Below are 16,606 nucleotides of genomic sequence, written 5' to 3' on the forward strand. Positions count from 1 at the left end.
CAAATCTTACACATTATTTAGATGCATTACTTGTAAAGTAAAGTAAAGAAGTTAATTTGATGAAATGTATGCTTTATACAATAAGGACACATAATTCAAAATGATTGGTCCAATTTTAAATAATGTTATCTTTTAAGTTTGGAAGTTCAGAGTAAAAAATAATATATATTACTATGTGTAGCAAAATGATAATTATCTAAATTACAATGCTTCTACAACTTCCTACAGTTACATGAATAATATCAAGATGATAGTCGAAATCTTTTTCTACTTGTTGCAGCATACATATTTGATGCTGTTTCCAATGTAAGAAAGATACAGTTTTTGAATCACTTTGAGCTTCAGAGAAATTCTGTAAGAATACAAAATCGTCGTTATATTACCAGAAAAATATTTTGTTTCAGGTTTCCTATTCGTATGAGTTGCCATTCTCAACAGGAACACATCACCTTTAATAAACCCAGAGCCAAAAAAGTATTTTTCTAAAAAAAAAAAAAAAATGGCATTCTGTATAAACATTTAGCTACAAGACTAGAAGAGAAACACGCTAATGTGACAATCAAAATCGTAAAATTACTTGACTTACACTCTTGAAATTGAATCCAACAATTCCCTCCCCTTCCTCGATACCCTTATAATCCGCAATGAAACTGATTTTAGCACCACTGTGTACCGTAAACCCTTTGCAGTTTGTTTACCATCCCATACCAAGTCATGCCACCCTGTTAAGCAAAAAACGGCTTCCTTTTACTATTATGTATTCCGTGCGTTTAAAGTTTGTTCCTCTGAATCTTTGCTTACCAATGAACTTAATTATTTGAGAGCAGTTGCGATTGACCGGGGATTTTCTCCCGTGATTATTGATAAAGCCGTTAAAAAATTTTCAGATTTCCATCAAAGAAGACATTCCACTATTAGAAATAATATTAATGACCTTGTTGTGCTTCCATTTTATCTTTCTGTTAGCTATAAAATTGCACGGATTCTCCAGAAATTCAATTTTCAAGTCGGTTTCTCCCCTATTAATAAAATTCACCCTTCGATTCTAAAAGATTGCGTTTCTGTCTTGAATTCTTGGGGAATTTATAGTATATCGTGTCAATGTGGTTTAAGATATATCGGCCAAACGAAAAGAGCGTTGAAGTTTCGTATCAAGGAACATGAATCTTATGTCAGAAAAGGCGAAATTAACAAGTCTTCAATAGCGTATCATAGTTGGACTTTTAACCATAATTTTGATTTTGGCTCTGCAAAAATTATCCAAAAGGCTCCTTCCATAGATGAATTGGGTTTTCTTGAGGCTTTTCACATTCACAAAGATTTAGCAGGTTTAGTTAATGATTTGAAGTCCAATCCAGTCCTTCCTGATGCCTTTAAAATTCTACTATCTTAATTCTGTTATTTTTGCCGATAAATGGCGTTACCTCGTCGCGTTTGGTACTACCAGAGAGTATAAAAATCCGTTCATTGTTGCTTTCCATTATTTGAAGTTCAGATTTTGAGCGTAAGGTGCATTTGCCCCTCGCTCCCTAATTTAACTTCGCTAATTTTTCATGCTCGATCTGATAGCCTGGCTCAGTAAAAGTAGGCGGCCAGTGCAACTCTGATTAAAAATGTAGTTATAACCACGTGCAGTGCTGATAAGGACCACGTGTTTCTGTGACTTCTTCTCCTTTATTTTCTTCTTTCTAGGTATTTCTTTCTTCTGATGAGGAGGGACCTTTAGCCGGTTTTCGAAATCGATTGAGTATTTCATTATACCTACGCTAAATACAAGGTTGTTTTTACGATTTTGATTTTGCTACAACTTAAATTTTTTATTGTGCATCAAGTTTACCATTAATGTTTAATTAATTAATGTTAATTATCACATACCATTAATGTTTACGCACTGTATGATTCAATTATGACAAAAACCCAAAACTTATCTACGTTCGAGTACGCGCAAAAATGGCACTACCTACGAGTAAAAATGATATTTTATGAAAGCATTTACCTACGATTTTAATCCTTTGCTGTGTATTAAGTTTTAGCATACCATTAATATATACGTACTGGATGATTCAATTATGGCAAAAACCTTAAAATTTATCTACAGCCGAGTAATACGTGAATAATAATTTATGAAATATGATTTCTTATCACCCATTACGAACACTATGAAAATGTCATACTGTAAGCCCATTTAGCTGTGGTAAAAATAAATTTAAGTTGAAATTTAAAATTTTTTACTTAAACCCCTCAACAGGTACGGAATTAAACTCATCTGATATCTTATCAAACATTATGAATAATCTTACACTTTGGTGTCTATCATCTGCCGGACTTTAAATTAACGGATGTCCTATCAGTACCAACTGCGCAAAAGACTTAGAAAAGATGCCTGACTTTACCAGTTCCCTTAAGAAATGGTGATATATAGGTAATTCAAGGAATACCCCCCGATTTACTTTTCATTTTGCTCACTTTCATCTAACAGTTAGAATGCATGAATATAGTTCCTAAAAACAATCCTTTATTCCTACAAATATAACTAGAAATCGTTATTTTCGTCTTCTTTATGCAAACCGCTTAGTTGCAAAATAAATGTTATTGAAAATGCTGTGAATTTAAGTAAAAACTGAAGTATATGAATAATTATATTGCACTTTTATAATGCTTAAAAGAATTACAAATAAAAATTTGTTAATTTCACATCGCAGATTTTGGTGTCTGAAAAATATAATATTTTTATTTTTGAAATATGTATAGGGTGACTCAAAAGTTAGCTAACATTTGAAAATTCACTAATTCATTTAATAATGTAGGTAGAGAGGTAAAAACTGACACACAAGCTTGAAATGTCATATGGTTTTATTGAAAGCAAAACAGTGCTTAAAACAGCCGATAAATGGCGCTTCATATGGACACAAAAGCAATAATTAGTATAACTATTGACTTTAGCAAAGGATATGTTCTTTATAACAAATGTTCAGTATGTCGGCCGTCATTCACTAACAAACGTATAGTCGGGGGACAATGTTGTGAACAGCACTGTACAGCATATCTGAACATATGGTGAGAAATTGCTGTCGGATGTTGTATTTTAGCATCCGTAGTGAGGTTGGACGATCACGGTTGACTTGTGATTTCAGGTAATCCCACAACCACTAATCACACAGACTGAAATCCGGGGACCTGAGAGGTCACGTATGACGAAAATGGAGGTTCATAAGGAAATCTCTCAAACTCTTAATGCATGCTAAATAACTATAACTAGTCCTTGCCTGTGGAGTAGTTTAATGACGTCTTTTTAATTCCCAAACTGTGTTTAGAAATTGTATATAATCCTGAAAATATGTTTTTGCATTTGTTTGAGTAGTGCAAAATTTGATGCTTATACTGAAACTTCTTATCCATGTAACTCCTAAATATTTGATTTGTGTAACTTCATCGAAAGAAATGGCCTAATATTCTGAAATTAGTATTCATTTTTAATTTATCATCATAACTTTGTTCTTGAGAGGGTAAATTCGAATTTATAAAGTTTAGACCACTGAAAAGAATAACATCCAAATCTTGAGATAAAGAACATGAGTCAACGAAATATGTGCATTGCACAATTAAAAGCAGATCACCGTAAAAACAATTTAAAAATAGTTTTGAAACACAGCTAACTCGATAAAAATATTACGGCTTTCAAGATTCCAGAGAAGGGTCCAGGAATTGATTCTTAAAGACAGTCCTTTTCCAAACCACACTATTTAGTAATATTAACTGCAGGAAAGCTCTGTAGGGGAAGTAAAAAATCCTTGATCATGTATAACATGTGTTTAGGAATATTATCAGTTTTAACAAATTAATGATGATCGCTCACAAGCTGTTGTGACTGTAGATTTGCAGTTAGGCAGCCAGAGAAAGGTTCAGGGATTGGTTAAAGGAATTGGTTTTAAAAAAAGGGTTTTTTAAAATATCACTTGAAGGACTAAAATTGGGCTATAGTTCCATTATATGGTTTGGCTTAATGTCTTTAATTACGGAAAGGCACTCGAGGGCTATCTGTCAAAGGGGAGAGATGCCTTTGTGGAGGACGCTCTAAGGGAAACTGGCATGTATACGTGTTACACATAGAGGAAAGTATGAAAACGCCTATGCAGCCAGTCTTTTCGCCGGACCTCGCACTTAAACCAGTGTTCAGCAACTTTACCTCTCGGCGGCTGGTGGGCCCAGTTCAAGATATGAAACAATTGAGGTAATTGTTCAGACTTCAAAAATTTTGATCACATTACTCTCTGTAGGTAAAAATATACAAAAATTAAAAATGTCAAATATACAAAATTATGTTAAAACATTTTGCTGGTTATGTTGAAAGAAAAATTTAATCAGAACGGCTTTCCTTAGCTGAATTGAACAAATAAAATCTGATCCGCACCCATACAAATAAAGATTCCCCGAGATATCATCGGTTAAACGGTATCACGTGTATATGCGATGTGTTATCGGTATCATGTGTATATGCGTATTAAATTTTCACAATATAAATTTCTGATGAAAGCCTTTTATCTTAAAAAATATAGAAAAACGAAATAATATATTTCTATTAATATAGAAAAAAGAATTAATATATTTCTATTAATATAGAAAAAAGAAATAATATATTTCTATTAATATAGAAAAAAGGCTTTTGAATTCTATATTCTAGGTTTATTTTTAAAGGTGTGGTTTATAAAACCAATCATATGAAAAGTTTTTCTCTATTGGATTCAAAATGTTTTTTCGGAGCCAATTTGTTTACTGCAGAACTAGCTAAATGTGTTTTTAAATGTTCTTTACTAGGCATACGAACATTTTTCTAATCCTAATTACACTCGCAATTCAAACTCTGAATTTAAACTTTTACACTTTTGATAAACGATTTCGCAATTTAAAAGTCTATCTTTTTAATTCATTTATTGAACATACTGAGTTATTCAAAAGTGTTTTATCACGTCATCGTTTTGAAACATTGAATAAACTGATACAAACAATAAGAAAAACAATAATGAATCTCAGTTTGCTGTTTTCCTTCTGGTAATACAAGGAAAGAAATGTAACTTAATTATCACAATAAAATTTCATATCATCGTTCGAAATGCTTATCGCTTGTTGATGATCACTGTTCTACTACATTTTCTTAAATCAGAAAGTGTATTGCATTTCAATCAGAATTTTTGTTTCGGCTTCACTTATTGTACAATCATGCGCGAGGATTACATCAATGTATTTGTTGTCAACTTTCAGTTTACTCTATTTTTGCTAGATAATTCTCTCTCAGAACGATCTTCATATCTTGAAAGTCATTCTAGCCCTTATCAGCAGTAATGCCATTTCATTTTCACGAGTAATCCTGAAATAACACGCAAGATAACTTTCAGTACATTCAGCGTTTTTGCTTTCGAAGAAGTAGATATATGAAAAATTGAATTTTTATTGAAAAGAGGGAGATTTCTCATTACTGATGGAGGAAGATACCAGAACGCACTTTCTCGATTTGATAGAATATATGCAAGGTTCTTAGGTTAAACTAACAGTTATTATGATTTTGATCTGTACTATAACCTTTTTTCCGTATTGCTCAACAGAATTCAAATTAGCTTTTAGATTATATAAGATGAAGGTTTTGAGCATTGTTTTGAGTTGAAACTGGCATTCAAGCTGCACTGATAGGATTTAGCTAGCTCATTCTAAAGATGATTATTCTTTTCATTAGTAGTGTTTTAGCTAAAATAAAGTTCTTTATAAAACCAAGTAGAACTGCGTAGCTACTATTCTCTACGCTCTTGTTAAATAAATAAGAACTCCGAAGAAGGGTTAAAATACCCTTTCATTATAAAGTGAATATAATAACAGATGGCACCTCTTGGGCGTTCAAGAAGTCAACACTTTTTGGCTTAAAAGAGAAAACATAAAATTAAACTAAAGCTAAGTAGAATAAACAGTTGACAGTTGAGAGCAGAATCTGAACACCCGTGCGGCTTATTTAGACTATTCGGGTCTAATCCAGGTTCCGCAACTATCGGGGCAACGCCTCATGCGCTCTATAAGGGCATACATTGATCCTGTATACATGCTTACATAGTTCATACATACACATGCTTGCATAGTTACGTAGTTCATAATATATGCTTACATAGTTGCATAGTTCATAATATATGCTTACATAGTTACATAGTTCATAATATATGCTTACATAGTTACATAGTTCATACTATATGCTTACATAGTTACATAGTTCATAACATATGCTTACATAGTTACATAGTTCGCAATTTATGCTTATATAGTTACATAGCTCATGACGATTTACGATGAATTAATTCAAATAATGGAGATGATTGACTGTACCGAGATATACTCACATTGCATCCAGTCTCGTACATAACAAGAAAAAAAATTAAATATGAAGTTAGGCCCTTTTGTTTTCTGCAAGATTTCCTACGTGCAGTCTTATCCCAATTCCCCATAAAACGTAAACCAGTGTAATCCTCCGTAATCGATAAGATTTCATAATTGATTACAAAGTAATCATAAGACCTCATAATCGATTACAAATATGAAAGTATATCAGCTATTCCCCATCGACGACGAAAGGACAGTTCTGTGCAATCCGAAAAAACGGCGACCAAGGATAAAAGGTTTTGCTTTTCAGTCTCCTTATTATTAAAAGTTTCGTTTATGTTTATGTGATTACGGCAAACCCTTGAGGGCTATCTGCCTAAGAGTAAGGATGCTATTAAAAGTTTCGATACTGATAGTTATCAGCGTTATGTTGGCTATAGCCTTATATGTTATATAGAGGTTGCGTTGCGTTATGTTGGCTATAGCGTTATATGTTATATAGAGGTTGAGTTATATCCAAATTAAAACAGAGAATTAAGGGGCTATAGTAAATTAAAAATTCAATTTACATATTTCATTTTTTTACTTGCTCACATACCTTCAAGCATATATATATATATATATATATATATATGTAAATTTAATTTTAATTTACTGTAATTTAATTTACTTTCAGCTAGCTGTTGGTATGAAGTAGAGCAGTAACTGACAATGTTGAAAGTAAAATGGCAAACTAAGTATTCTCTCAAATGTTTTCAGAACTGAACGAAATTCTTTCTGATACGATTGCACTCTAATTACAATTGAACGGCACTCACAAGCTGGTTTAACATAAAAATTGGTTAAGTGAAAAAGTCTTTGACGTAATTTTGCGAAAAATGCATGGAAAACGTTCGGAATATAAATTTGAAAATCTGAAAGTGAAAATATGAATTTACTATTAAAATTTTTAAACAAGCTTATGATTTTTGTTGCCGATTTTCCGTTTACTTTGCGTTAATCTTATAAGCGAATATAAATTACGCAACCGAAGATCATATTTTTATTATTAAAGTAATTAAATCACAAAACGTTCGTCAAAATGTTACAATTAAAAGCGATTCAAATAATTTCGCAAAGTCCAAATATAAGGAGACTTTCATCATACAGTTTCTTGATGTTTTTTAATGTATATTTCAAAATGATTTGCAAAAGATGAATTTCGGTTTTTCTTCCGTTCTTTCTTCGGCCTTGTATCCATCAAATCTAGAAAGTTTGTAATGAGATATGTCCAAAAAAGGATCGATTCCGGCTGCCAATTCGCTCAATAGTCTACCAACGACAGGAGCAGTCTTGAATCCAATTCCTATAAATGAAGCAGATTCATTTACATAAATAAAAAATTGCAGCTTGATAGATGCATATATGTTTATCATTTAGAGCATAGTTGGATCAAATACAACAGCTTTTAAATAAAATAAGCAATTTTCCATAACATGCATTTATCGTTTGTTATGATGAAAGATCAAAAGGAAATTATGAACATACTTACAATACTTTTGCAAAGTGTATTTTGTAAATTCACGTACAAAACGGATAACACAAATTCTATGCAAGAAATTTCTCCTTCAGACACACCATGATTATCTCAGCAAAGCATCAAGGCCAGATGGGAAGCGCAATAATATAATATGTGTAATCGATACCACGTAACTTTTTATTCTTAAAGCATATTAGGCAGGCATTGATGGAGTTTTCCTACAGCTGATAAGATTGCGAAAAGGTATTTTTTTAAGTGGCAGAACTTCTACGAAACGAAGTAGTATCACCCAAACTCTCTCCTTCCTGTTGTCGAAAAAATCAACACTGAGACTCAGATTGCAAGAACTAAGCCACCTTTTCAAACTTCAGACATCTTTTAAATACGCAAACATGTGGACTTAGAGCTTGTCGTTTCTACTAGCAGTCCTCTAGTAGACCGCGTCTGATTACCCTAAACCACCTTATTGCATTTATAGCGCAAAACAAATGCAATAAATTGCTCACTTATAATTTCTGAGGACTGTATGTCCACAGAAATGAATGGGCCTGAAGTGAATAGGAGTCTTCCATTTACTGTAGTCGCACGATGAGCTCAAGCAGTTACTAGATACCGAATACTTTAATGTACTACTAGATCTTATCTACAGTTACCTAAGTTATGTCCACGTTCACAACGAAAGAAGGCGTCTACACAGCTTAGAATAATAGAGATTGTCCTTAAGGAGTCGATATAGGGCCGAGGAATGAGATGACTGCACAAACCTCCATTGATTAACTGGCAAACCGGAGGCTGGAACGCAAGGTGCTGGTCTCTACAGCCAAAACACAGGTCTTGATTATAACCCCCAGCAAGCTTCATGTAAGAACACCGTTTATCAAACGTCATGCCAAAAAACATAAAATCATAAGATAATCATAAGATATCTCGGTGTTAAAGCAGATGAGCGTCTGAACGTATGTTACAAATTACAGAGAAACTTCATAAGCTGGCTAAAAGCATATTTAAAAAACGGCAGCTAAAAGTATGTATAAAACAACGAGTGTGTCCTTATGGATGCTCAAGATCTACCAAAAGCGTTGTTTGACATGAAGCGTCAAAAGGGAGAACGAACATATCGTATCACACGGAGAAACATCTGAAATTTGCACACCAACCTTATTCTCTTGAGCATCAGCCTAGGAACTATCACGACAGCTCATATATGCACAGCTACTATATGCACAGTACTTTCGAAAACAAATGTGCGTTATATTAACTCCTCACGCTCTCATTATCACTAGAAGACGAAACTGTTTTGTTAATACCGTCTCTGGACAGTTCCAGAATTAATAATATAAATTTAATCAATTAACATTAGCATAACCAATTATAAAAAGTCAGAAACTTTTGCAGAGTTTTTTGTAACTAGTTAAACAACTTGTAATACATTCCGCTGTATCAAGCTGTTTCATGTAACTATTTCATTCTTTTTCTTAGTATATTGAATCATGTTCGTTAACAGTCACTGGAAGCACGCCCGACTGGAACTCAGTAGCTCTTAATTCAAATCTTGGAAATAGCACTGTATATTTTTCGTGTTTCTCGCTTTTACAAACCTGATGACTGTATAAAATTAGCCTTAAATAGGGCATACGATTACTTATTTCGGTGCAAAACCTTATGATGCGAATATTTAAGATTTTTCAGGTTAATGCAGATGATATTTTATTATTTATTACTCCATCACTTACCCGAAAATCCAGCTCCTATAATAATATTTTTATACTTCGGTAAAGTATCAAGAATGAACATTTCATCGGGAGTCATCTGTAAAAAAATAAATAAATAATAAAATACATACATATAATTCCGCTTAATATGCAGTAAAATCGTTTCCTACCAAGTCAATGATTGTATAGAAATTATAGGATTAAAGGAATTAGAAGGATAAGAAATTATTAGGATTATTTTTTTATCTATCTCATGTCACATTATGAGTATGCTCTTACGTTATGAACACATTCATAGTACGTATGTCGTGATTTATGAAAAATTTATTGGTAGAGGGAATGCAGATAGGAAAGTAACATTTCCGCAATGTCAATATACGAGCAAAGGTTTTGTACTCGAGATTCTACGTTAGGTGTATTTTGCTCGGTTCTGGTCTTTATTACCTATGACTTGAAAACCTTTATCCTTTATTTGCCTTTAACATTTAATAAAACATTTATTTCTTGGTTATTCAAAACAGTAATATTAGAAACTTATTATATAACATATTTCAACTAATGAATCAAGTTTCTACCATTTAATAGAGTTTTAGAAATCCACATATAGAGGACTGCGATCTACATTTCGCTTAATAATTTTCTTGCAATGATTAGATCTTACTTCTGATGCAAAAAATAAAATTCTAGTAGGAAATTTAGAACTTTCAGAAGATAAATAATGAACGGTATTTGAAACGTTTAATTAATTGCACTTATAGTGTTAATGCTAGAAATCCTAGTTGCCATCGAGCATTCTCAAAAGAATATTAGAAACTATTTATCTTTTCAAAGGATTTTGTTGCATTGACGAAAATTTGCGTTGTAATTTAGAAAATAAATTTCTCATGTACTGCAAAGGGAAGCAGCTTTTTCGAAATCTCAAAAATAGTAGTATATTATTCAAATAAAAGAACAATAGCGTGAAAGAGAAGAGACATAAATAACGAGCCTTTCAAAACCTACAAAAAATATTAGAAGTTATCAATTCCCATATCAAACATATTAGAAGACATAAATAACGAGTCTATGTAGTTACAGATTGGCTATTCCCAAAATATTCCAAAATGTATTTTCATGGAATAATTTCATCAATACAACAAAATCACTTGAAAGATAAATAGTTTTTAAAGAATGAATTTTCTTTCTCATCATTTTTACTTAATTCTCAGTACGTATAGCTTCACTTTAAACTCCTAACCATTAATGATGAAATAACATTGGTTGTTTGAATGGAATACTTGGGAAAATATATGACTTGGCTTCGAATTACACTTACGAAACAAGTTATTGGCGAAAAATCTATTTTAAAAATATGTCTAGCCTTTTTTATTGTAAAGTATTGAATTTCGTTATGTAATCACATTTCCTATTTTCCAAGTTCTACAGTTTTCTTTTAAATGTCTTTTCTCCTTATTTCTTCAGTCGATAAACGAACTAAAGAAGCATAGTGTCTGCTAAGAAGAGGAAATCATTGAATGAAGAAAATAATAGACAATATCAGTGCTAATATCCTTTGTAACTTATTGATCAGATTAAACAATTGTTTTCAGTACACATGTAATAAAGATGCATTATGAAGAGTAAGCTGCATGATATATTATTATTAATGCATTACAACATTTCTCTCCTTCAGGTCTCTTACGAGAGCATTGCCAAGATGGGAAACAATGTTTATGCCTTGCCTTCATTCTTATACATTTGTCCTTCGAAAAATGTATAATTAGAAGAATTAAACCTACAGCATGAAAACTGCTGCTTAAATGGTACTTATTTTATTAAGAAATTTGTTGTGATTGGTAAGCATCAAAGTACTATTAGGAAATAATAAGTGCCTTCAGTTTCACTAGTAAGTTATATTGTTGAAACAAAATAACTTTTGTATAATCCGAGTTAAAAAACAAAACATTTATTTTACATATTTTTAAAGAAAGAATGTTCTGAAACGACATGTTTCATCTACTAAATCAAAAACGGTGTTCTAACTTCAAAGCATTACGGAATCTTTGTTGCCACAAATCAAAAAGAAACATATCGAAGAATTAGAGAAGAGCTGTTACCACATAAAAAAGGAAATATAGTTACAAAAATGAGGCAATACTTTACACAATAATAAAACAGAAACACACTTTCGAAAAATAAACAAAAATAATAAAAAAATACAACAAGTAAAAATATTCTTTTGATTATGCAACATATATGTTACGATTAGAAATACACATCGCCCCATATTAGGCAATGAGTCATTCTATTCTATTCTAATTTCTAATGAAATTTTCTTTCTGAGCGGTTTTAAGCTGAATACTTTGATGTTAGAATCGTCTATAATCTAAAAGTTCCTATTTCGCATTACGTTGTATGCTACTACAGCATTAACAATGCGAGTAGCCTTCAAATTTAATAGTTCTGACAATCGGAGCACAAGACCTTGATTTAATTGATTTCTTTTAAATTCTGTATAATTATAGATACCAAGAGTAAAAGTAAAAGAATAGTGCCGGCTAGACAGTTTCCTCTGCTTGACCCTAAATACATCATGGCTAAGTGCTGCAGAGAAACCATTTGTGCCCCAATTGGCTTAAAGTTTTGATATCCACAGCCCAATTGTAGAAGAGCTAGTAAGAGTTTCAGTGTTGTTTGATTCTAAGAGAAAATTAATTTCCGAAATGTATTTTCCTGGAATACGACAACACAAATTACGTAATCTTTTATCACGTGTATCATTTTTAGACTTTAAACAATATTTATTTTAAAGAGAAAAAAGAAAGTATAATAAAATATGGGGTGCGCAATAAGCCAGAAATACTTGATAACGTGCAGGATGAAATGTGTGATCTGAAAAGGAATATAAAATTAATTTACCCCCAAATTTGATGAAAATATATTCCAACTGCACAACATGCTTTTATTTTCGCTATCTGTCCAAAACTTGAAATAATTTATGACCAAAATGCTTTTAAGGTATAAATTACAACACTCTGTCATTTACCATTAAACTTACGAAAATTAAAATAGATTCCAAAAATTAACTGAAAATTGCATTTTTATAAAATTTATATAGGGCATATTTTTTTGCGTTATCATTTAAAGAAACATTTTTCTTTAATTATTTTTTCTGAATAGTGAAACAATATCAAGATTTAATTATAGGAAAAAATAGATAGCTGGCTTCATTGCGATTCTAACTGAAACCTTTCCATTAACAGCACATTAAACACTTATTGAACATTGGTTGAAGGAAAGCACATGGATGAATACTGTTTTTAAATCCTTCAGTTAGTTAAGCAATATGTTGAAAGATAAAACATTTAGGTAGCGTTGAATAATGAAAGCTCTGAGAAGTGAAAGTTTCTCAAGCAGATAAGAGAGTTTTCTTCTCGACATCCACTCCTATATACGCATGGACAAAGATTGCTCCCAAATGTACCGAGCCACAGCTTCCTTAAAAACAGTTCTTCGGCGGAAAAGTTCATACAACTATTCCATCTTAACATTCGCTACATCTGACACTATTGCCATTTCTGTTTCCAAAGCTTTAAGGAAACTTTAGTTCATCTTATTAGAGGAAATGATGTTCAGGCCATATCACAAAATGTGCTAAACGCACTTCAAAAACGTTTGGGCAGCATTCACATCCTAATGTAGCTTCTGGAATGGGATCATAAATACATAATGCAGAATAACGGGTTTAATTCAATTAAAGAAAGAAAATGTCAATAAATATTCTTACCGTGTACATGCAATGTTCAACCATAGCCAGTTCTGGTTCCAGCAGTGGTAAATGTTTTTTAATGTAGTCTTTGACAGTATTCACCAGTTCAGTATCTATTTTCGTATCTTTGTTATCGGGATCATACAGAGGAGAACCTCCATGCACCGCGACATGTAAGGAGAAATAACAATAAATGTATGCAACTGTAAATAGACAGGCATAGTTGCCATTTTTCCACAGATAAGAAGTGAATGATGTGATAAAACTAAAATATATCTACTATTAGTACATATTTGAATGTTACCTAGCCTTCTGTTACGGATATAGTAGTGACCTACAAATGATGTTAGGAATTGCATACGCAGAAAAGTGCTTCACTCGTTTTTCTCGATGGCTGCTATTTTTTGTATGGAGGAAGAAATAATATGAAGATATTATTAATATCTGTAATTCCTGCCAGCAGTAATTAGTAAGGTATAACATCAAATATCAACAGAGAAGTCGAAATTCGAAAGACAATTTAATTAACGACAAGACACATGATATGAAAAGTAAGCATACCAATGTAGAAGTACGCCGAATACGTTGTTATACGTGGAGTTTATTGAACAGGTTAGACGAAGGTGCCTTAATACTTCCATCCCAAATGTTTCATAAAGAATATTTTATACAGAAGTTTGCTACTTTCTTGGAAAAATGCTACCTTTGGCTTGTTTGTGTTATTTAAAATTTCTGCTTTACGTCAGAGGGTGGATCTCAGTTTCTGATATATTAGCAAGAATAAGTCATGGTGCGAAGAATGTTATTCTGTAATAGTTGCATTTTGTTTGTATCATTAAGGTTAACAGCAGCGCATGTGGAAGATTATAAGAGAAAGTAAGTCGAATGATTGTCCTTGAGAACAAGCATGAAGAATTCTTTTATAAGTGAGCAATTTGGATGTGACATTCCTAATACGGCGCATCCAAAAAAATATTAGGATGCGAGAATAACACAGGACGATCTCCAATTATTAACTAAATTTATATCTAATTAATCGATTTATACATAATACCGCGAATATTTAAAAATTTAAAATTTAAAAATTTAAAAATAAAGTTAAGAAATTAAAAAATTTCTTAACTTTATTTACTGCAAATGAGATACTACTTAGAATTCACCTAGGCGTAATAAGAGAAAAAGAAGTGATCTAACTATCCTCTTACACACGTAGCAAATATACGAAGCAAAAGAATTTTTCGCAACGCGCCGGGAATTTTGCTAGTTATTCATTTGTTACGAATGATCGAACTCATCGGTCATTGAGCCGTCTCATCATCGAGAACTTTGCTGCAGAGGGTGACAATTTTTCAAAAAAGAGAATTTCTGTTCCAGGTATGATGAGTAATTTCTCGGAGCACAGATCCAAAAGACATCCATCCCTCTATCATGAACCTGTCGAGAGTATTTTCCGCATGGACTCATAATGTGACTTTGTGCGAGAAGATAATTTTAAGTGCCACCAAGACTCACAACAAATATACAAATCTCTGTCTACTCCGGAGTTAACGAAGCCGAACCCAAAGATATGCCAGAACAAGGTAACGCAGCCAGCTACCCTACAACCATGTCGAAAGGGCTGTTTGGTAACAAAACAAATTCTGATATCTTGTTCAACCACGGACTTGTAAAACATTTATATCTCTCATGCAGATGATGTCGAATAAAGAATTTCAGAATTTAGAAAATTTTTTCTTTCTTTTATTAAATCATTGATAGTTGAAAAGAAAAGTAAAATCTTAAATACTCTGCTTCACAGGATGCATCCATTCACTCTAACTGATTAAATAGATCAATGAAGTAGGTACATGCATATTTGAGTGCCGTATAATTCCGACTGCAACTGACAATTCAGACTTTTATTAAGTGGAATTTAATATTGAAAAACAATCTTTTATTTAATTTATATTTAGAGCGTAGATGTGGCTAATACGATACGTTTACCGATGAATGAATTTTCAGATTAAAATTTTAAACTTTCTAGGATTTCACCTTTGGCTGCAGTTCTGAAATTACTTTCTTTAGAATACCTGGCTTATCTTCCATGCTTATGTACAACAGGCAACAAAGGTACATCATGTTGATCGAGCTGTATGGAAAACCCTAAGAAATAGATGATTCTAGTTGGGATACTTGTATCAGGTAAACTACATTATAAACAATAACAATTTATTTTGAAAACAGAACTTATGATTAATTAATATAAGCTCAAACGAAAGAGTGAATGTGTATGGAGGTCTTCTGATAAGTATAAAGTGGAAGGTCATTGGGATCTGACCTTTCCATTTCTAACACGAAAAAAAATCACAATAAAATGAAAAGAAATAGATAAGTCCGATGAATTAGATCTGACAACACAGTCAGAATCAGAATTGAACTAGAATGCACATGAGAATCAGCCAAAATATGTACCAGGCAAATAAAAGTTTGAATTACCGTAAAGGAAAAGTACTTACGAACCAAAAAATGGAGGCACTTTCAAAATCTGCCACCCAGAATTATGCTCTATGTTTATATCTAAATAACGAAGATTTAAATTAAAACGAAAGAAAAGGTAAAAATTACTAGATATTCATTTCCTACAAGCTTCGCCAAGGAACATAAATTGCTCACTTACGTATGAATTACACAATCACTCATCTCGGATTGCCATCTGAAATACAGATCTGAATAAAAACATAATGATTATTTAAAATGAGGCAAATGAGACAGATTTAAGTGCTCAATAAGGTTTTAGGACTGAAAGAACTTCTGTTTAAATGAGGCAACAAAAGTAGAATCTAGTGCTGAAAGCTTTCTCACAGCTGCAATATGATGCAATAAAATAGGTTAGAATGTTAAATGGAGAAGGGATTTTAGTATGTAGTTTAGCTGTATGGCAGTCGTACTTAGAAATTAGAGTAGCTGAGAGAAAGCTCCTTATCTACTGGCAAAATTAGATTAAACTGTAGAATAAACTGAATCTTTTGTTTCCAGCAGAACAAACTATAAATTTCTAGATTTCCTTTGACGTTCTAGATAATTTTGTGATGCTCATATTTTGAAATAGCTTGGTATGGCTTCATATGTTAATCAATACACTTCCCTTCATAAATCAATATTTATAATTAAATGGTTTAATAGGATTGATGTAAATAATATCTATTACTTTCCATAGATTACCATGTGAGCAAGTTTAAGCTCTGTTAAAAAAATGTGAGAACGTGTGTGAATGGCCTTAAATCACTGCTG

General features: G+C 32.2%; 1 protein-coding gene across 2 annotated transcripts in view; it reads right to left on the reverse strand.

Moving 5' to 3' along the window:
- Positions 1–7,376: 7,376 nt before the first annotated feature.
- The window catches only part of LOC118199077 (peroxisomal sarcosine oxidase-like), a 32,822-nt gene continuing 23,592 nt past the window's right edge, over positions 7,377–16,606 (reverse strand). For both annotated transcript variants that reach the window (XM_085817522.1, XM_085817521.1), the window contains exons 6-8: positions 13,355–13,505; positions 9,610–9,685; positions 7,377–7,702 (exon numbers count right to left, since the gene is read on the reverse strand). In XM_085817522.1, the coding sequence (XP_085673648.1) occupies positions 7,533–7,702; positions 9,610–9,685; positions 13,355–13,505 (397 nt within the window). In that variant the 3' untranslated portion in view covers positions 7,377–7,532. The remainder of the gene's footprint in view (positions 7,703–9,609; positions 9,686–13,354; positions 13,506–16,606) is intronic.

Source organism: Stegodyphus dumicola, chromosome 5 (assembly GCF_044657685.1).
Source record: "Stegodyphus dumicola isolate Sdum_Otavi_A_Nest chromosome 5, ASM4465768v1".
Taxonomy (NCBI): domain Eukaryota; kingdom Metazoa; phylum Arthropoda; class Arachnida; order Araneae; family Eresidae; genus Stegodyphus; species Stegodyphus dumicola.